At 41.0% G+C, this 21,350-nt stretch overlaps 1 protein-coding gene across 1 annotated transcript in view; it reads left to right on the top strand.

Moving 5' to 3' along the window:
- BMP1 (bone morphogenetic protein 1) overlaps window positions 1-21,350 on the top strand; it is a 133,283-nt gene that overhangs the window by 83,507 nt on the left and 28,426 nt on the right. The window contains exons 7-10 of the mRNA XM_083368440.1: window positions 8,119-8,243; window positions 16,281-16,396; window positions 19,104-19,206; window positions 20,789-20,905. Of these exons, the coding sequence (XP_083224566.1) occupies window positions 8,119-8,243; window positions 16,281-16,396; window positions 19,104-19,206; window positions 20,789-20,905 (461 nt within the window). The remainder of the gene's footprint in view (window positions 1-8,118; window positions 8,244-16,280; window positions 16,397-19,103; window positions 19,207-20,788; window positions 20,906-21,350) is intronic.

Below are 21,350 nucleotides of genomic sequence, written 5' to 3'. Positions count from 1 at the left end.
GAGTAGGATAGGATAGGATAGGATAGGATAGAATAGAATAGAATAGAATAGAATAGAATAGAATAGAATAGAATAGAATAGAATAGAATAGAATAGAATAGAATAAATATGGAATAGAATAGAATAGAATAAATATGGAATAGAATAGAATAGAATAGAATAGAATAGAATAGAATAGAATAGAATAGAATAGAATAGAATAGAATAAATATGGAATAGAATAGAATAGAATAGAATAGAATAGAATAGAATAGAATAAATATGGAATAGAATAGAATAGAATAGAATAAATATGGAATAGAATAGAATAGAATAGAATAGAATAGAATAGAATAGAATAGAATAGAATAGAATAGAATAGAATAGAATAGAATATATGGAATGGAGTGGAAATTAGAATAGAATAGAATAGAATAGAATAGAATAGAATAGAATAGAATAGAATAGAATAGAATAGAATAAATATGGAATGGAATAGAATAGAATAGAATAGAATAGAATAGAATAGAATAGAATAGAATAGAATAGAATAGAATAGAATAGAATAGAATAGAATATATGGAGTGGAGTGGAAATTAGAATAGAATAGAATAGAATAGAATAGAATAGAATAGAATAGAATAGAATAGAATAGAATAGAATAGAATAGAATAGAATAGAATAGAATAGAATAAATATGGAATAGAATAGAATAGAATAGAATAGAATAGAATAGAATAGAATAGAATAGAATAGAATAGAATAGAATAGAATAGAATAGAATAGAATAGAATAGTTGGAAGGGACCTTGGAGCGACTTTGTTCATGTATTTCAGATCAGGTGTTTGTAGATCTTATGAATCTTGTCAGTAGGTTTAAAGTTGTAAATACAGAAGTGATTGGACAGAACCTGTTTCTTGTTGCTTGTTTTCCTTTGTCTGAAATTTGAGCAAAAATGTTTCGAGTGTAGTAAGCCAGGCACCTATTAATTCTTGCTGCAACATTTGATGGAATTATTTGGAAGATGAGAATGTAAAATGGAGAGAGGTTTGGGCTAAAATCCATAAACTTCAACTTTTCCTAGTGCATTTCTTCTTTGTTTTCTTTTACACTTTCTGCCGTTACTACAATATTTTTGATTTGTTCAGTTATTTCTTCTTTTTCTACATTAGATAGCCATATGACCATTTCAAAATGGGAACATTTCTTAACAGCTATTCAGAATTTTTATAATGACAATACCCAAAGACAATGTCCTTGTAATTAATTTCAAAAAAACATTTTAAGTCCATCTGGCCCCTTAATCTGCTTATAACTTTCCAAAATCAACATTCTAGTCACACTTTTGCTATTTATTAAAAAAAAATAAAGTCTTCTTAAACTTGCATGTTGAAACTCAAATACTTTGGCCACCTAATGAGAAGGAGGGACTCACTGGAGAAGAGCCTCATGCTGGGAAAGGTTGAGGGCAAGAGAAGAAGGGGACGACAGAGAAGGAGGTAGCTGGATGGAGCCACTGAAGCAGGAGGCATGAGCCTAAATGGACTCCAGAAGATGGTAGAAGACAGGAAGGCCTGGAGGAACATTGTCCATGGGGTCGCGATCGGTCAGACACGACTTCTCAACTAACAACAAAAAAACTTGCATGAAACTTCTTTCATTAAGGATGGAAAGAAACTCACATGATGTAATGAAACTTGCCTTCTGAAGGTTCTTAACATCCAAAAACCCTATTAACAAGCAATTCCCTAAAGTGTTTAAGAGAGGAAGGAAGCCAACTCAGTGTCTATTTGAAGACACTTAATTGAGGCTTATTGAGATGACTTTTCCCAGCTCCCAGAGGTCTGCTATCTAATGATCTCCTCATGAGGAGCCTCTTTATAGAGCACTCGTGAGTGATTCTGCTTGTTCCAGAGAGGAATTCCGAGGAGACAGTCTATTCACTGGCTCTTTTCACCATGTCTTCTGGATCTGCTTTCTGTGGTGCCACCTTAGGTGCACCTGGAAGTTCTCTTGCCTATCCCTCTACATCCACAGCTTTGGAACTTCATCAGCTGAAGATCCAAAGTGGCCATGGAAATTTGCAATCATGACACAGAGTGATTTATTACCTTCCTCCCTCCCTCCTTCCCTCCCTTTCTCTGCCTGTCTTTCTCATTTCCTCCATCACGAACCCATTTTTGTCAATGGCGTCAACAACAAGTTGCACTGTTTGGAGAACCTTTATCTCTGCGTTCCCAGATCTTCCAGTGTTTCTCTGAAGAGTGTTACTCAATCCCACCAGTTTTGTGAACGTCTTCCAAGAACAAGCCTGGTAGTTTTTTCAACTTGCTTAGGAAATTAAAAGCCCAGCTGTCAGTTTGGCAAACAGACACATAGCTGTTTCATGGCTCGGATTCCAAGATTTACAGGAAAAATTTATGCATGTTTCTGTATTCTTGATGCCATTATCTCTAAGATGCTATCGTTGTCTTCGCTAGACAGTTATTTAGAGAGGAGCAAGAAGAAGAAATATGTTTTATCCAGGGTGACGCACAGCATTTTGGGTGATGTTGATGGTAACCTCCCTTCACCAGACTTTCCTTTCTTCCTCTAGGGAATTTCAGTGTTTCAAATGATCTGTTTCAGTTTGCTAGTTTAGATTGTTTGCCAAATAGAGGAAAGTGTAATAACAACTATACCAGGCCAGGGGAAAAAAAATCCTGAAAATCATTCACAGCAGAAGGATGAAAACTGTAGGTCACCAGAGAAAACAGCCTAAATAATCTTTCTTCTTCATTCCATTGCAAACTGGGAATAGTGGACAACAAAGATTCCATTGATTAGGTAATGAGACTTTACGCATTGGTTAAGGAAGAGGAACACAATGCTTGGAAGCGTATCTTCGTTTCTTTCTTCTCGGTGGTAACGGAACTCAGTAGCGTTATGCGATCTGGAATAATCTCAACATGATTGCTATAAAATCTTCATAGGCCTTAGAACAGGGGTCTTCAAACTTGGCCCTTTTATGACTTGTGCACTACAACTCACAGAATTCCTCAGCCAGGCATGCTGGCTGAGGAATTCTGGGAGTTGAAGTCCACAAGTCATAAAAGGGCCAAGTTTGAAGACCCCTGCCTTAGAACGTAATCAGAACATTGTTATTTTAACAAAATTTCTCCTTTTTCCAATATTCTTAGCTCCATTTTAACTTCTTATATCACCATTTTCAACTGCTTATTGACACTAGGCTATGCAGTAATGGGTTGCTAGTCCAGGATCCTACATCTGCAAGAGACAAGCAAAACATTCTTTTACCTATATTCCTGGGGCGGAGGATAATAAATCAGAGCTATATCTTGAGTTGATTCTGTGATAAGATGGAACAGCACATCTGTTTCAGGAATCAACTGGACAGTTATCATTAAAAAGGACAAATTCGTATGGTCCCATAAGCTGCAGGAGGCCTCTTTTCAGAAATGCCAGATTCTTGGCTTTGTGGTACCTGAAGCAGAACCACTAGATTCTGTAACAGGTTTATACCATATAGTGTGTATGTGTGTATATATGTATGGTGATATATTTATTGTCTCTTGAGAGCGAGCATCAGAATTTCATTTTTTTAATGTGTGCCAGTGTGTTCACAGAAAAAGTAACCACAAAGTTTATCTTACCTTATCCTATCCTAGTCTACACTACCCTACCCTAACATATTACCTTACCTTACCCCATCCCATCCCATCCCAACTCCCCTCCCCTCCCCTTATTTCTTCTAAGCTTCCTTTTTCTTCCTAATTTCCCTCCATTTCCTCAGGCCAATCTGGCACGTGGTGTCCATCTTTGGTCTTGTTCTTCTCCCATTTCATGTCACTCCCCATCCTCATACAAAACAAGGCAGTGATGATGCTTTCTCCCCGTCCTTAGTTTCTCTATGGAAATGTTATTGCTAAATGCAATGCTATTTCTGTGTTAAAGGTTGATTTTTTTATGCATTTCCCTGTATTATTTCTCCCAACTTAAAAGTTCCATGAAATTACAGCCCGAACCTTCTCCTGCTGTTTCTGGAAACAAAATCTTTAAGCTTTGGCTTCTAGCTCATTTGGTCTAGACCAGCTGACCTATTTTTTTTTCTGGCAGCTTAGAGAAAGATCTGCAAATTCCTAGTCCCAGCTTTACTGGGGTCATATTTCCTGCAGGAGAGATTTCAGAAAAGGTTCAGGCATCTATTAAGTGTTTCAGTAAAGGTACATGTAGGAAATTACTGTTATTATCACAGATTTCCTTTTGTTCCCAATTGTTCTCAACGACAAAGGTTCCCCGCTAGCAGCTATTAGTTTTTCCACTGCTAATGGCTTCTGTTGTGATTCAAATTATTCTTTATTCAGATACATTTCTTGAGATGACTTCTATACCTCTCTAGGAGGAAAGTTGTCACAGCTTTCAAAATGGATTGCTTCACACAGTAAGAAATCCAGGATTTCTCACCCACCTCTCGTGTCTCTGGAGATTCTCAGTCATCCACGTCATGGTTGTCCCAAAGTTGCTTTTTCAAGAGGCAACTGGACTTTGTTTTTCTTTGAAGACGTTTTGCTTCTCATCCAAGAAGCTTCTTCAGCTCTGACTGGATGGTGGGATTTATATTCCTTGCAGGCAGCTGGTCATTTGTATTCTTTTAGCGAGTCATTGAAACTACGGTACTTGGAGGCTTATCTGTGTCTTCAGGGTCACCTGAGTAGTGCAAGGCTCCACACCCATTTGCACTACTCAGGTGACCCTGAGGACACAGGCAAATCTCCAGGTGACCTCAATGACTCTTTAAAGGAATGCAAATGACCAGCTTTCTGCAAGGAGTATAAATTCTTCCATTCCCCACCATCCAGTCAGTGCTGCAGAAGCTTCTTGGATGAGAAGCTAAATTCTTCGAAGAAAAACAAAGTCCAGTTGCCTCCTGAAAGAGCAACTTTGGGATAACCAACCTCTCTTTTCTAATTTGATATTTTTGGAAAAACCACATCAGCCTGATACTGATTGCTGAGATTACCAGTTCTGCCTGGTAGGTTGTAACGAAACAGAAAGTGTCAATCAAGAAGGATTCTGATTAATAAAAATCTCACCTGCAAATTCAGCAATGTTATATAATTCAAAGTATGCAGAGCATACACAGCTTTTGTGGAGTAAGTTGGGGAAAACAACTGTGGATTTTTAGGTTTGCAAGCTAGGGACTATGGCAAAAGATGGAATGGGCAAACTCACCACAACCAACTTGCCACGGCCAACTCAACACAACTTGCAATTGTCTCGCAGGACAATTCAAAAAATACAAAAGTTAAATTAATTTTAATGGAACCATGGCCAATAGTAATAAAATAAGATCAATCCAGAAATACAAGAGTTAAAATAAGTTCAACAAAAACGTGGCCACCAATAATAAAAGTAACTCAATGAAACAATTACTACAGTGTTGAATTGTCCCACAGCAATTAGTCCCACGGCGAGTTGGCGTTGGTGAGTTATTCTAGACCCGACAAAAGAATCCAGGCAACTAGGCAACAAACAGTTTAATTCAGACAGCCAAAAGTGTCAAGCATAGACCTAATTTTAATAGAGACGTCCAACGAGGAAGCAAAATATTTTTCATGTTGCCTTATGAAATAGAAAGCTTTAACCTTCTGTTCCATAGAGAATGCATGATTTTGGTTGGATAGTTCACCTCCTTTTTCTACATATTTCCAGTCCTCTAAGCCTTCAATTCACAGCCCAGTGCATTGTGTAGACATGACAAAATGTTACTGCCATTCACAGCAAGGGACCAAATGTACTTAACAACCACAGGAGATTCGCTTAACAGGCAGATGTGAGGTCATAGATCCATTGCATTCACATGAGTCTCACTTAATGGTTGCAGCACTTAACAATGGAGTTGCCATCCCCAATTGTAGTTGTTAAGTGAGGATCACCAGTACATTGCTGAGGAATGTTAATAGTCTCCTTGAGTCCAAAAGGCAGAGTAGGTAAAAGTTTCTGTCAATGGGAATGGAATGGAATGGAATGGAATGGAATGGAATGGAATGGAATGGAATGGAATAGAATAGAATAGAATAGAATAGAATAGAATAGAATAGAATAGAATAGAATAGAATAGAATAGATCTTGGAGGTCTTCTAGTCCAACCCCCTGCTCAGGCAGGAAACCCTATACCATTTCAGACAAATGGCTGTCCAGTCTCTTCTTAAAAACTTCCAGTGTAGGAGCACCCACAACTTCTGGAGGCAGGTTGTTCCACTGATTAATTGTTCTGACTGTCAGGAAATTACTTCTTAGTTCTAGGTTGCTCAGTATCTCCTTGATTAGTTCCCATCCATTGCTTCTTTTCCTGCCCTCAGATGTTTGGAGAATAGCTTGACTCCCTTTTCTTTGTGGCAGGCCCTGGGTTATTGCAATCATGCTATCATGTCACCCCTTGTCCTTCTCTTCATTAAACTAGACATGCCCAATTCCGGCAACCATTCCTTATATGTTTTAGCCTCCAGTCCCCTGATCGTCTTTGTTGCTCTTTTCTGTGTCCATCCATAAACTACGGGTTGAGAAAGGGAAAGAAAAATTGTCCCCAGTTTCAAGTCAACTTGTGCATAACCAGATATGTTTGGAATAAACCAGCTGGACGTGTATGGTCAGATGGGTTTGGAGCTACTTTAGAACCGCTGCAAGAGCTTGAAACAGTTCAGGCTTGCAAGTTTTTGTGTGGGCAATTCCCTTCCTGTGGTGAGATTCCTGGATTTGTGCCCTTGTGCCATTCTAATTACAAGGGCATCCATGTCTGTTTTTAGTAACTCATCCTATGTTCTTGCAGCCAAGTTGGAATCCTTCATAAGGACAATCGGTTTAAAAATTACATGGAAACCTGGAAGAAGAAATGAATGAGCAAACGTTCTGATGTGGCCAAGAACGGGAATCAAGGCCTAAGTGAGGGATGCCCACAACCTTTAGATGCACCCAACTTGGAACTGATCTACTACAGAAATAGCTAATGATGATCCCACCACCCACCTTTTCTGTTAGCTTTCATTTCAGCTCCCATCTCTATTTACAGAAAAGGGGCAATCATAGCAACATACACTTAAAAAATGTAATGCCCTGCTAATAACACATTTGCAAAACCCAGTGCTATACTACAGTCTACAAGTTAAGGGTTTACTAATATTTCTGTGACTACTAGATTACTGCTACCCTTGCCACCCAAAGAGATAACAATAGTGAATGAACTCTGTCAGAATTTTCTAGAGATAAGTAGGTCATGAGATAGATATTGAACATATGGCTTATATAACATTTTCCATTATTGTTCCAGTTTCAGAACAACTTGTGCATAAACAGAAATGCTTGGGTTAAATTCTTTATATTTCTTTGACCATTTTTTTATCTTTCTTATTTCAAAATGCTTTGGGAATCTTTGAGATCAAAAGTTGGATATAACTCCTCCTTCCGTCAGGGACGCGGTGGCTCAGTGGGTTAGGACGCTGAACTTGTCGATTGGAAGGTCGGCAGTTTGGTGGGTCAAATCCCGAGTGCCGCGTAACAGAGTGAGCGCCTGTTACTCGTCCCAGCTTCTGCCCACCTAGCAGTTCGAAAGCACGTAAAAATGCAAGTAGAAAAATAGGGACCACTACGGTGGGAAGGTAACAGCGTTCCGTGCGCCTTTGGCATCTAGTCATGCCGGCCACATGACCACGGAGACGTCCTCGGACAAGCGCTGGCTCTTCGGCTATGAAACGGAGATGAGCACCGGCCCCTAGAGTCAGAAACGACTAGCACGCATGTGCGGGGGAACCTTTACCTTTAGAGGAACGATATCAGGACCACCACACTGAAATGTGGGATTTCTTTAAGGCCACGCATGAATAACTTTCCAGTCTCAACTCAAACCAGTGCAAAAAGGTGTCTCTTCTCTGGAAAAAGGGATAAATAAGAAAGTACGGATGCGTGTAAATCCACGGTCATGACAGCTATCATCACAGTTACTGTTGGTCTTGCAAAACAACCCCTCTCTTCTTTCCAGATGGTTGACTTCCAATCACCAGTTGTTTTAAGAACCAAAGTTTTGGGCTCATGTCTGGGCAAGGCAGCTCAAAGCTGAGAATATTCTCCTGTGTGTCTTTTCAGGGGCATCTTCCTAGATACCATTCTTCCCAAATATAACGTAAATGGCATGCAGCCTTCCATTGGACAGAGAACCCGGTTGAGCAAAGGAGACATTGCTCAGGCACGCAAACTCTACAAATGCCCTGGTGAGTATTATTGGCTGCATGTTGCAAAAAGGGAGCTTCTGGGTAGAGGCTCTATTTTTAATTGAAATGTTTCTAGTGAGCTAATTTTAAGTTATAAGGGATGCGGTGGCTCAGTGGGTTAGGACACTGAGCTTGTCGATCAGAAGGTCGGCAGTTTGGCGGGTTGAATCCCGAGTGCCGCGTAACAGAGTGAGCGCCTGTTACTCGTCCCAGCTTCTGCCAACCTAGCAGTTCGAAAGCACATAAAAATGCAAGTAGAAAAATAGGGACCACTACAGTGGGAAGGTAACAGCGTTCCGTGCACCTTTGGCATCTAGTCATGCTGGCCACATGACCACGGAGACGTCCTCGGACAAGCGCTGGCTCTTCGGCTTGGAAACGGAGATGAGCACCGGCCCCTAGAGTCGGAAACGACTAGCACGCATGTGCGGGGGAACCTTTACCTAATTTTAAGTTTCATTGCAAGAGATCTCACCGGTTCTTCTATATTTTATTTTTCTTAGAAAATACAGTAGCGAAGGGAAAATTGAGTGATTTTACAGAGCCTTTAGATTGAGAATGCTTTCTATATAATCTTCTGCATCTCTCATCCTTTCTGCTGATTTAAACTCCTGACATAGAATAAGACTGGTTTGTGGGCCTTGAACCTACAAAACAATCCTGTTTGGCCCCAATTATGTCAAAATTTAATATTTCCCCAGTGCAAAATTGGGAAAAGGGAAAACTTCAATCTATCATCCTCATGCTAGTCAGCTTGATTGAAGCATAAGGTTTACATTTCTAAATGTAAGATCTCTAAATCTTACAATTAAATTTCAGCTTGGTCAATACTACATTTCAGGCTATACTTTTATCCACTTCAAACATTTCTCCAACTACTTAGAGTCAGTCATCAAATCATAGCTTTGGAAGGGACCTTGGTGGTCTTCTACTCCAACCCCACGTCCAGCAGCATTACTCAGACTATCCCACATCAATAGTTCTTCAACCTTTGTTTGAAAACCTTCAGTGATGGAGCACCCATTAGTTTAGACTGTGTAAAGTTTCCACCCGGTGGTTCTTGTCTTCCCTTTGGATAAAAATAGACATTTCCCCTCTCCAGTCATCTGAATCTAGGGAGGTGATGCTCAACTTTTTTTCTTAGCCAAGGGATCCAGCATTATCTGAGGATACTTCCGGGGTCATGTGGCCGGCATGACTATACGCCGAGGGGCAGGGAATGCTGAACTTTCCCACCCTTTTATCTACTTGCATTTGCATGTTTTCAAGCTGCTAGGAGGTCAGGAGCTGAGGCAGTTGATGGGAGCTCACTCCATCAGGCAGTGCTTGGGTCTTGAACCCCGTTTGTCAGCTTTCCATTGAGCCATTGTGCCCCCTACTGACAGCCCTTAGAGGTCTGCTATCATGTCTCCCCACAGTTCTCTCTCTCCTTTAGACTAAAAAGGGATGCAGTGGCTCAGTGGGTTAGGATGCTGAGCTTTTCGATCAGATGGCAGTTTGGCGGGTCGAATCCCGAGTGCCGCATAACAGAGTGAGCACCTGTTACTCGTCCCAGCTTCTGCCAACCTAGCAGTTTGAAAGCACGTAAAAATGCAAGTAGAAAAATAGGGACCACTACGGTGGGAAGGTAACAGCGTTCCGTGCGCCTTTGGTGTCTAGTCATGCCGGCCACATGACCACGGAGACGTCCTCGGACAAGCGCTGGCTCTTCGGCTTTGAAACGGAGATGAGCACCGGCCCCTAGAGTCGGAAACGACTAGCACGCATGTGCGGGGGAACCTTTACCTTTTTGATTTGTACACTACAATGTCCTGTCTGCTGTTTGGAGAGTTAACCATGGTGGAAGGTTCATTTCCTTTAGATTATTGATATCGGCCTGTGTAGCTAGCTAAACCCGGAATGTTTCCATCCTTCTGCTGTATCTTACAATCCCCCAAGGTTTTGCTTAAGGTCCCGATCTTACCTCTCCCCGCTGCTTTTCAAATGGATACAAGCATAACATAATGCAGGGCTTTGGAGCTGAATGGATGGCTCAGACCTTCACCCAGTCATTGGAGACCGTCCAATGCACACCAATTTTGGCTCTCGAAATCGAACAGATGTCAGAACAGAAGGCAAGGAGTCAGGAGCCAAAGACAGAGAAGTGTGTGAAACTTTTGCTTCCTGCTCGTTTCCCAAGACCCGATCTAGCTTGACGTTTTCCAGCATCCATCCCCTACTGGGTGTCTGTTTCCGTGGAGAGGACTGACGTTTACAAACAGAACAGAGTTGTTTTGCTAGTAAGGAATGCAGCGTTTCCTGCAGGAAATTCTCTGAATGGGTGATTGAGCCAGTAGGAAGAAGAGGAAAGAAATATAAGGAATATATGGGCAGGAAAATGAGTAGGGAGAAAGAGAATTGCAGATGAAAGAAAGAGCTAGTTTGGAGTTGGGCCTATTAGAACATTGATGGCTTTGGGCAATGCACTACAGGTCGTCCTTGACCACAATTGAGCCCCAAATTTCTGTTGCTAAGCGAGGCAGTTGTTAAATGAGCCTTTCTCGTCATACCTGAATCACTGTAGGTGTTGAGTAAATAGCGAGGATGTTAAGTGAATCTGGCTTCCCCATTGACTTTGCTTGTCAGAAGGTCGCAGAAGGGGATCACACGACACACACACATCCCGGAACACCGCAACCGTCATCAATTCAAGTCATAAGTGTGCAAATTTTGATCACATGACCATGGGGATGCTGCAAAAGTCATAACTGTGAAAAGCGGTCATAAGTCATTTTCCCAGTGCCGTTGTAACTTTGAATGGTCACTAAAGGAATGTTTGTAAGTCAAGGACTATCTGTAGTGCTATTTTCTCCCCTTCTCCTTTCTCCACTTTCATGTGCCCCATTTCCCAACCTTCTGCTTTTTTTATTTTTATTTTCTGAAGTCTTGTCTATAATAAATCTGTCCTACGTTTTTGATGATAGGTGCAAAAAGTGACAGGGAAACAGCCGAAGACTAAGGCTCTGGACCACAGCCCACATAAGCATAACCAGAGAAATTTCCACTTAATAAACATTGCCTACACAGCCTTCTCCCTCTTCCCCTCCCCCAATAGATTGGATGCTGACAAATTGTGTCTGTGGCAAAATGTCCAAGGAGAGCTTCTGAGTGGCTTGGGCTTCTTTTGTCATTTTCAAAGTCAGATGCAGAGGTGAAAAGACCCCGGTTCCCTACGAGGAGATGTTCTCCTCTATAAAGCCCATCATGTTAAGCAAACCTTGAGAAGGAGACACTGAGGCTCAACGTAGGGTGGCTAGTCAGCCCTCCAAGGGGGAAGAGAACTTGAGAACCTTGGGGAGGGAAATGGACTGAAGATCCAGGCAGCTGTTTGGCTTACTCTCTATAGCAGACATGTCAAACTTGCTACGTCATGTGACGTCGCGCGACGTATCGGAGCTTTTTTTCCCACTGTCGGCAATGGGGTGGGCACGGTTTTGTCGTGACGCGTCCGGCCCGCGGGCCAGCAGTTTGACACCCCTGCTCTGCAGTGTTTAACCTGGCAGAAAAATTATACAATGACAGTCCCGAAGTTTCTTGAGGCTTTGCTGGAACCAGACATGCAATCAATGTGCTTCTTAACTTCCCCACTTGAATTAATGAGCTATCCAGCAACTGATTTGATTTCTAGGAACTGTACTGTGTGCCTGAAGTGATCCTAGGGTGGACTTATTGAAACCCAGATCTTCTATCTGCTACATGAAATAAGCTTGATTTGCAATTTCTTATAAAGCAGCTTCTTCCGTTGCAAGGATCTGCAACTGAATTGTGCTTCACAGTTAAGGGAAAACTCAACTGTCCTAAATGTTCTGGAAGACAAGTGTAATGATCAAAGACAGGCAACTCCTCCTTCTGAAGAAGTTCCCTGCCCCTTTAAGGATGTTCAGCTTCTTCAAAAAGCTATCAACGCCTAAAGATCAAGTACAGTCAAGGTAGCTTTCTTGTGCTTCAGTCATAAGAAGCTAAGAGAAAACCTGTTGGATCAAGCCAACCACTCATTTAATATAGCAGGATTAGGAAGCTCACAAACATGGAGAGAGGAAGGATGTTCCTTCTACTAGGCAGCTGTTCTTTCAGATATGTTATTAATAATAATAATAATAATAATAATAATAATAATAATAATAATAATAATAATAATAATAATAATAATAATAATAATAATAAAGTTGGAAGGGACTTTGAAGGTCATCTAGTCCAACCCCCTGCTCAGGCAGGAAACCCTATACCATTTCAGACAAATGGCTTCCAGTCTCTTCTTAAAAATTTCCAGTGTTGGAGCATTCACTGCTTCTGCAGGCAGGTTGTTCCACTGGTTCCACTGGTAATTCCACAGGTTCTTAATATTATATCAGCTAAGATAGCCAGTGATAGCCTCCATGAATTTTTCCACTCCTTCTGAAAGCATTAAAGGTGATGACCACCACAGCAGGTGAAAGCAGCAGATCCCACAAATTTAATGATGGAATTTATTTCTATAATCTGTAAATCGTGTCCATATCTATAAGCAAAGAAGTGTTCTCAAGTAACACAGTTTCTTTGGTGTGTCATAAAAATTGCTGTGGCCAGAATGTTTTATCCAGCTTTCTTAGGTATTATTTAGATATGGATCTAAGAAATAATTCTAACACATAGGTTTGAAAAGACATTCCATTTTTCTACAAATTAAAATAATTATTTGTTCGTTGAGATGCATGGATCCAGCTCTGTGGCTACAAAATGAGATGTCATACTTTATTGATCACAAAATTTATCACTTTCTGCTGTTATGCTCTGGCCAATATAAGTGAACATCTGATACTTGGGAATCTTTGCTGAGATAGTGACCCTTTGGCCTGGATCGAGAAAATGTGGGTTGGTTTTGACATGTCAGAGTGAATAACTCATAGTTCATTGTTTTATACTTCCATATCTTGGTTCAAAGTCCAAGAATGTACAGTCACCCCATATGCCATTTGTCATGGAAATGTGGTCAGAGGCATGAGTCAAGTACTTTTCTTGTTTCTCTTAGACATTTCCCAAGCCCATTTGTGAGAACTTACATAAAATTCCTCAGAATTCCCAAATGTTCTCTAATCGCCTGGGCAAAAGAGCCCTTTAAAGACAATTTTTTAAAAAAAATCTCTTGTCCAAAGGTCACCCATAGAGCCAGACATAATTCGAAACATGTTTTCCTAAGAAATCAACAGGTTTCGCATTTAAAAGTCCATATAACATTATTTCAGTGAAAATCAAAATCAATCCAGAACAGTTTTTAAAAGAATAGCGCTTTACAAAAGTACTTTGTCTCAGATTGGGTTAAAGATTAAAAGTCAACTTTTATAATTCGGATAAATTAATTATTTCGACCTGCTCTAATCACCTTTTTTTTAAAAGGAGTCATAAAAGAGACCCAAGCCATTGTTCAAATTTCATCTCTAGAATGTATTTATAGGAGAAGAGGCAGAATCTGGGGACGGAGTTAAGAAAGATATCAGTCTGGCATTCTTAAGTTGCCACAAGGGATCCATGTTTTGCCCTCCATTGACTCTTCTCTAGTACCTTTTGTAATCAGAAATCAACACTATGTTAAAGGCATACACACAAAAAATAAACTTCTAATCAAACCTTGTCCAGCAAGGCCATGTTCCTTTCAGATGGTACTCAGCAGAAAAACTATTACTGGTCCCTAATAATAAGTGAAAAGGGACGTGGTGGCTCAGTGGGTTAGGACACTGAGCTTGTCGTTCAGAAGATCGGTAGTTTGGCGGGTCGAATCCCGAGTGCTGCGTAACAGAGTGAGCGCCTGTTACTCGTCCCAGCTTCTGCCAACCTAGCAGTTGGAAAGCACGTAAAAATGCAAGTAGAAAAATAGGGACCACTACGGTGGGAAGGTAACAGCGTTCCGTGCGCCTTTGGCGTCCAGTCATGCCGGCCACATGACCACGGAGACGTCCTCGGACAAGTGCTGGCTCTTCGGCTTGGAAACGGAGATGAGCACCGGCTCCTAGAGTCAGAAACGACTAGCACGCATGTGCGGGGGAACCTTTACCTTTCAATAATAAGTGAGATGAAGCTTTGATTTTGGGTTTCGCTGACCAGGTAGGTTTGGTGTTATATAAATGGTTAGTATATATTACTATATAAAAGTAAAAAGTTGAAGTTTCACGTTATTACCTTATTCTACAGCACCAAAAGGAGTCGGAAGTCAACCCTTCTCACCCTTTTCCTTCTACCCTGCACTTTTCTCTCTTCTCCTTTCCTTCCCTTATTTTACTTTTATTTTCATTTTCCTTCATATTTTTCTATTTTATGCTTTGATAAACTAACAACGTATTGAATATGAGATGATAGGAGGCACAAGGAGTTGATTCCTATGTCTAGATGAGAATTGGCAGGGAATGGGAAGTTGGTTGGTGCCATCATGGACCAAGGCATTCTTGCTATGTAGAGTCCTTAAAGTCCTGGTTAAGATTGGTGCTCTGGCATGTCTGGAAAGAAAAGGGAGAGAGAAAGAGGGTCTATTTCTAAGAAGACGCTGGAACCCCTGGTGTTTTGCTGTAAAAGGAGGAATGCAGGAACAGAAGAGAACATGAAAAGTCTTGTAAGATTTACATTGACTGTGCTCAAGTCCTGACTTCTGTCACTGTGGCAACAGAGCATCAGCCTTGGTTTCCATAGTTACTTTCACGGCTGCAGAACAAGCTGTAGATAGATACTTTGGGAGAGGACTGGGTGGGGGGTGACAAGGATAAGCAGAGCAACTCTTGAGCGAAAGAGAGCTTGCACAAAAAAGAGGATACTGAGAGTAGTTAGGTTTATACAGCAACCACACAGATACACTGAGGTGTGTACAAAAAAAAATTTACTTGTGGGATAAGACAATAGCACAGTCCAGGGAAAAAACAGTCCAGGTCATACACGAGTAATGAAAAAGATAGCAGATAACAACAGTCCAAGGATTATCCGATACAGAGTCTTCTTACCAGTCCGTAAGTCAAACACAGTTTTACAGGTTTAGCAAAACAGTAGCAAACCCACAAACCACAATAAACAGCAAGTAACAGCAAGCAAGAGTGAACATAACACAGAGAGAGAAGCTATGTCTCTAGCTCCCTCTTATGGCCGTAGGAAACAACACTGGCCAATCATTAGAAGTTATGATGCAATGCATTACATAGTTAAAGTGATACATTACAGTTCTATAACAATGATACAATCGTAGTTCATATATATTGCCAAGCCAACCAGCTAGGCCACAGACATATACCTAAAAGGGGGCTTATCTCAAATGAGAGCCAATTTCAGGGGCAAAACAAGAGATAAGAAATGGGTAGCGGATGTAGTTCATTGGAGGAAGAATAGGGTAATTCTGTAATCCCTCTACACAGGTATCTTAGGTAGGATGATGTAGGAACCAGTGTTGTGAAAATACATGCTTTTCTTTCTCAATGCACAAGGGCAAAGATAGGATGGAAATTAAAGTGTGTCACCCATGCCTGGACAAATCTCAGAAACCAGAGGACAGGAGGAACAGGAGAGCTAGCCATAATTTGTTGATCCTGTCCCTGAGGAGGCGAAAACACCTTGCAAAATTAATACCTACAAAACTGAACTATTTGCATAAGGTATGCCTTCTGCAAGGCTGTATGTTTCTTGTAGGGAAAATTGTGTTACCTTAGCAGGGATTTTAATTGCAGAAAGTGGTTTTGTTTGCAGACCTGATTAAAAGGGCCTTGTCCACGTGATTATAATGTACGGCTAGCTTTCTAACTGAACTGAGTTGTACAACAGGAAATACTCTAGAAAAGGACAAGTTTCCCCCCCCTAATGATCTGGCAGTGCCTGCACTCTGAAAACAGCTTGTTCAGTTCCTGAAATTACAATCACTTGGATTTCCTTAGGAATATGTTTTGTAGGGGATCCTAAATTTGGGCAGCGTCCTAACAGTTTTTATTACTCCGTTTATTTGTTTAAATTTATTTTTGTGTTTCCTTTTCTTAAAAAAAAATTCTCCTGCAGCTTGTGGAGAAACCCTGCAAGACAGTCAAGGGAATTTCTCCTCGCCTGATTTTCCCAATGGATATTCTGCACACAAGCATTGCATCTGGAGAATATCGGTCACTCCAGGGGAAAAGGTAGATGCTGGTTTAGTTTTCAAAGAATCGTCCAAACTATCTTACAAAATGCTGGCCTTCCTGTTCTTTGCCAGTAATGCTTTCTCTTGGGTGTTATTGTCTTCTGTTGGCGCTATGAATGCGTCCTACCAGATTATTTCATGCAATGCCAATTACAAGTACCGCATTTCCCCGAAAATAAGACCCAGTTGGAAAATAAGCCCTAGATTTTTCAGGGTGCTCGTAATATAAGCCCCACCCCAAAAATAAGCCCCAGTTAAGATCATCAGCCAGAAGGACACATGTAGTACCGTATTTCCCTGAATATAAGCCCTTACTGGAAAATAAGACCTAATGCGTCTTTTGGAGCAAAAATTAATATAAGACCGAGTCTTATTTTCGGGGAAACACAGTAGTCCTTTACTTACAGCCACAATTCAGCTCCACATTACTGTTGCTAAATTACAGTTGTTAAGTGAGTTTGCTCACATTTTGTGACCTTTCTTTCCAGAGTTGTTAAATGAATCACTGCAGTTATTAGTAACATGGTTGTTAAGTGAATCTGGCTTCCTTCTTTACTTCGCTTTTTAGAAGGTCTCAGATGACCCCAGGATGCTGTAACTGTCATAAATGTGAGTCAGTCGCCAAGAGTCTGAATTTTGATCATGTGACTATGGGGGATGCTAAAACGGTTGTGTCAAAAATGATTATGTCGTTTTTTTCAGTGCCGTTGTAATTTTGAACAGTCACTAGAAATGTTGTAAGTCAAGGGCTACCTATAAAAGCTAAATTATGTAACTTATTCTACCTTTTCCTCCTTAATAGATTATTTTTCTAGTAAGAAAAAAGAATAGAAGAAGCAGTAAGAAATCATAGGTGAGCTAGTAACAAAAGTATTGTTACGAAGCACTTTGAAAAAGCACATTACAGATTAGTTGTTGGGATCTGAGTCTTATTCATTGAAGTAAGAGCCACTTACAAGATGAACCAATGTAACCTAAGGTCACCTAACAACAGTTTAAACTGGGTCTGTCAATGGAGACATATACTCTCCTCTTTTTCTTTGCCAGAACTGTTACGGAGAAAAGTATTCTAATGTATTACAGATGTTTTGCACTTCAACTCCCATAAGCCCCAGCCAGGATGGCAGATATGAAGGCATGATGGGACTTATCCAAAACATATGGAGGACATCAAGTTCCCTAATCCTGACCCCTTCCTTCCTTAATTCATTTTTAATATTGCTTCTGGTATCATGTTTCCTCATCCTATTTGGAGAACACAGGGGGGGAAAAACAGCAGAGAAAGCAGCTGGAGACAGTTCATCATCCTGGAATATAAACCTATTGTAATATTGGAAAGCCAAGTTGTCAATCACCTGCCATAGGAAGAAGAGTTCAAATCCACGTTAGCATATTTCATATATTTTTGCCCCACATCCATTAAAAAGATGTGTACATCATCCTTTCGAAATCCGAGTGAGGAGAAGATATAACAGGTGCTATATTGGATTCTGTCAGTACTTTATGAAGACAGAAGACAGCAACCAACATGTCCTCTGCTTAGGCTCTTTTGCCATATTTGCTATCTCAAGCGATGCTGTAATGTAATTCAACTGGATTATCTGTTTTCTATGGCTTGGGAAAGAGTGTTCTTTCTGGTAAAGCATCCCAAGTCTGCACGTCAGGCAATTCTGAATGAGGCCTAGAGATTTGGGACCATCTTTAGATCACGGAGTCTAAATTACCACTGGTTTGGCACAGCTTAGCTGTCTGGCTCAGGAATGTCCACGCATACGAAAGAACATAACATAGTCCTTGACGTACGACTGCAATTCAGCTCCACATCTCTGTTGCTAAGCGAGATGGTTGTTAAGTGAATTTTGCCCCATTTTATGACCTTTCAGGCCACAGTTTTTAAGTGAATTATTAAGTGAGTAACACAGGTAAGCAAACCTGCCTTCCCTGTTGACTTTGCTTGTCAGAAGGTCATAAAAAGAGATCATACGACCCATTTATGACACTGCAACTGTCCTAAATATGAGTCAGATGCCAAGCGTCTGAATTTTGATCACCTGACCATGGAGATGCTACGACAGTCCTAAGTGTGAAAAGCAATCATAAGTCACTTTTTTTCCAGGGCCACAGTCATGTGACTGCATTTTGAAATGGTTTTGCCAAAACCCGACCATTATTTCTGAGGGGTTTGGCAGAAAACACGCCTGTAGCAAATCATTGGTTTGTTTAATGACTGCTGTGCAAAAAAAAAAGGTCATAAAATTTGGTCATATAATTATCATGGCTTATGACTGTGATGTGCAGGCTCCATTACGGTTGTAAGTCAAGGACTACCTGTACTTGCTACATTTTGGTACAGAAGAGGAATGCTATTTAGGACTTGGAAAGCAGACCGTTAAAGGTGTAAGAGACAACCAGGCTGAACCCAAGGGAGGAATTAAATGGATCCCCTCACACTCACAAGAAGCCCATCCCACCTTGAATTCCTTATCTACCATCAAATTGCTTTGACTGTTAGTAGTTCAGATTCTTGTCGAGAATGTAAGCTTGCGATCAATCTTTATACCTATTTGAACTATCTGGATCTCCTGATTTCTCCAGTGGCTTAAGTGCCTCAAAATGAAAAAAATAGAAAATATATAGAGCATGCCATAATAATATTTAGGACCCACTTCCTACTCAGGGTGGTGTGACCTCTGCTTGCTTTCCAGATCATTCTGAATTTTACATCCCTGGATCTATACCGCAGCCGGCTATGTTGGTATGACTACGTGGAGGTGAGAGACGGATTCTGGAGGAAAGCTCCCCTGCGAGGTAATCAGTGAGGACATATTGGTGGTCATGCATGTGGCCAAATCTCATTGAGGAACATATTTAACAATCAAAACATCTCTCAGGTTCATTGACTTCCTTCCCCTTTGCAGTTGTGATTTTTTCTTGGGGTTTTTTTTGGGGGGGTTGTTTGTTTCACGGCTTAAAAAGGTTTGAGGAGCATAAAAAGGGATTTGAGACATAAGTACTTCCTCATTTTGTTGAAATACAGTAATAAAGGTAGATAAACCTGAGGGGGAAAAATGTTTACATATCTCTGTACTGCAGCCATGCCTAAATACTCATTATTTTCACTTTTGACAGTTAAGTTGGCTTCCTTTACATCTGACTGAGGTAACCTAGATAAAATAAGAAGATTGAAAGTCTGCAGCTGGTCTATGACTCATATGCCTGAGCCATTCGACACTCAGTGCCTCATTCAAGTGCAATTCCCTCTTGATCTGAAAACTGCATTTAATCTAGGTTTACTCCTTTAACTTTTTTTTTCTTTGCTGAGCCTTAACTGTTGTTCTAAACTGTATCAAACTTGCATTCTCAGTTGGTATAACTTTGGCAACCCAGCGAACTTTTTATGATGCTTCATCAATACTTTTTTCTTTCTTTCTTTTTTGCTGAGCCTTAAATGTTGTTCTAAACCAGGGATAGGCAACCTTGGCTCTTTTATGACTCGTGGACTTCAACTCCGGCTCAGGAATTCTGGGAGTTGAAGTCCACAAGTCATAAAAGAGTCAAGGTTGCCTACCCTCCCCCCCCCATCTAAACTGTAACAAACTTGCATTCTCAATCAAACCATCTTTTCATGATGCTTCACATCAAGACAGTCCCTCTTTCCTGCCTTTATTCTTTAATTTCTCCAGGTCCTTATGGATAACATCAGCAGCAGAATCATTTTGGAGGCGTTAACATGTTGTTCTTTTTTTGTGTGTTTTTTTTTACAATTAAAGCATGTAAAGTTTGCAAATATCCTTTACATTTGCCAGGGTGAGGAGAGGATCCTGTTTCCAAGATTCCCCTTGCCTAAAACTTTGACAGGGGAGGAAGAGGTGATGGTTGACCTTTTAGAGACCGAGTGCCCAAACTGCAACCCAAAACCCACTTATGTATCGCCGGGTGCTGGGTGGGCATGGCCCACTGTGTGGGTGTGGCCAATTTGGTGGGCGTGGCCAATTGAGTGGGCGTGGCTGCGGTGTTAGCGGCAGACTGGGTGGGACTAAAAAGTTCAATCAATCAATTCCAACTTTGCGAGATCTTTTTTTTCCCCGCGAGAAGTTGAAATTGATTGATTGATTGAACCTTTTTATTTTGCACACAGCGGCGGAGGCCTAAAGCGAAAAGGTTTTATAAAACCCAGCTGAAGGGTTAGGACTGGGGCGACCACGTGCGTGCCCACAGAAAGGGCTCTGCGTGCCCCCCCCCCCCGTGGCACGCGTGCCATAGGTTCACCACCACGGTCAAAAATGTGTGCCCTTCTGCAATCAATGCTTTGCCGTGACATCATAAACAATAAGGATAAACCCAAGTAAGTAACGTGTGTGGTTGTTGTTTTCTCTCTCTCTCTCTTTAGGTAGATTCTGTGGAAATAAACTCCCGGATTCGATTGTGTCCACCGACAGCCGCCTCTGGATTGAATTCCGTAGCAGCAGTAACTGGGTGGGCAAAGGCTTCTTTGCGGTCTACGAAGGTAGAACATTTTTAGTCCAGGCAAAGTAATTTGGGGCACAGGCAACAGAAACAAAGATCAAAGTATCACATATTTAGGTGCCGGTCTGTCGTAGACTGAAATAAAAATGGGTAGTCCTTGACTTACGACCACAACTGAACACAACATTTCTGTTTTGGGCAGTTCGGTGAATTTTGCCCCATTTTGGGGGACCTTCCTTGCCACAGTTGTTAAGTCAATCACTGCAGCTGTTAAGTTAGCAACACGGTTAGTCAATGAATCTGGCTTCCCCATTGACTTTGCTTGTCAGAAGGTCTCAGAAGGTCTCCCATTTATATCCCGCCCTTCTCCGAAGACTCAGGGCGGCTTACAACCTAAGAAGCACAAATCAATGTGCTTAGCAATAGCCTTCATTCTGTGTATATGCCTGCTTATTAGGGCTTTTGGGCCCCCCCAAGTGGCATTA

This window comes from Vipera ursinii, assembly GCF_947247035.1.
Source record: "Vipera ursinii genome assembly, chromosome: 8".
Classification (NCBI taxonomy): Eukaryota; Metazoa; Chordata; class Lepidosauria; order Squamata; family Viperidae; genus Vipera; species Vipera ursinii.
Note: the sequence above shows the minus strand (reverse complement) of the source record. Positions and strands in the feature narration are given on the sequence as shown.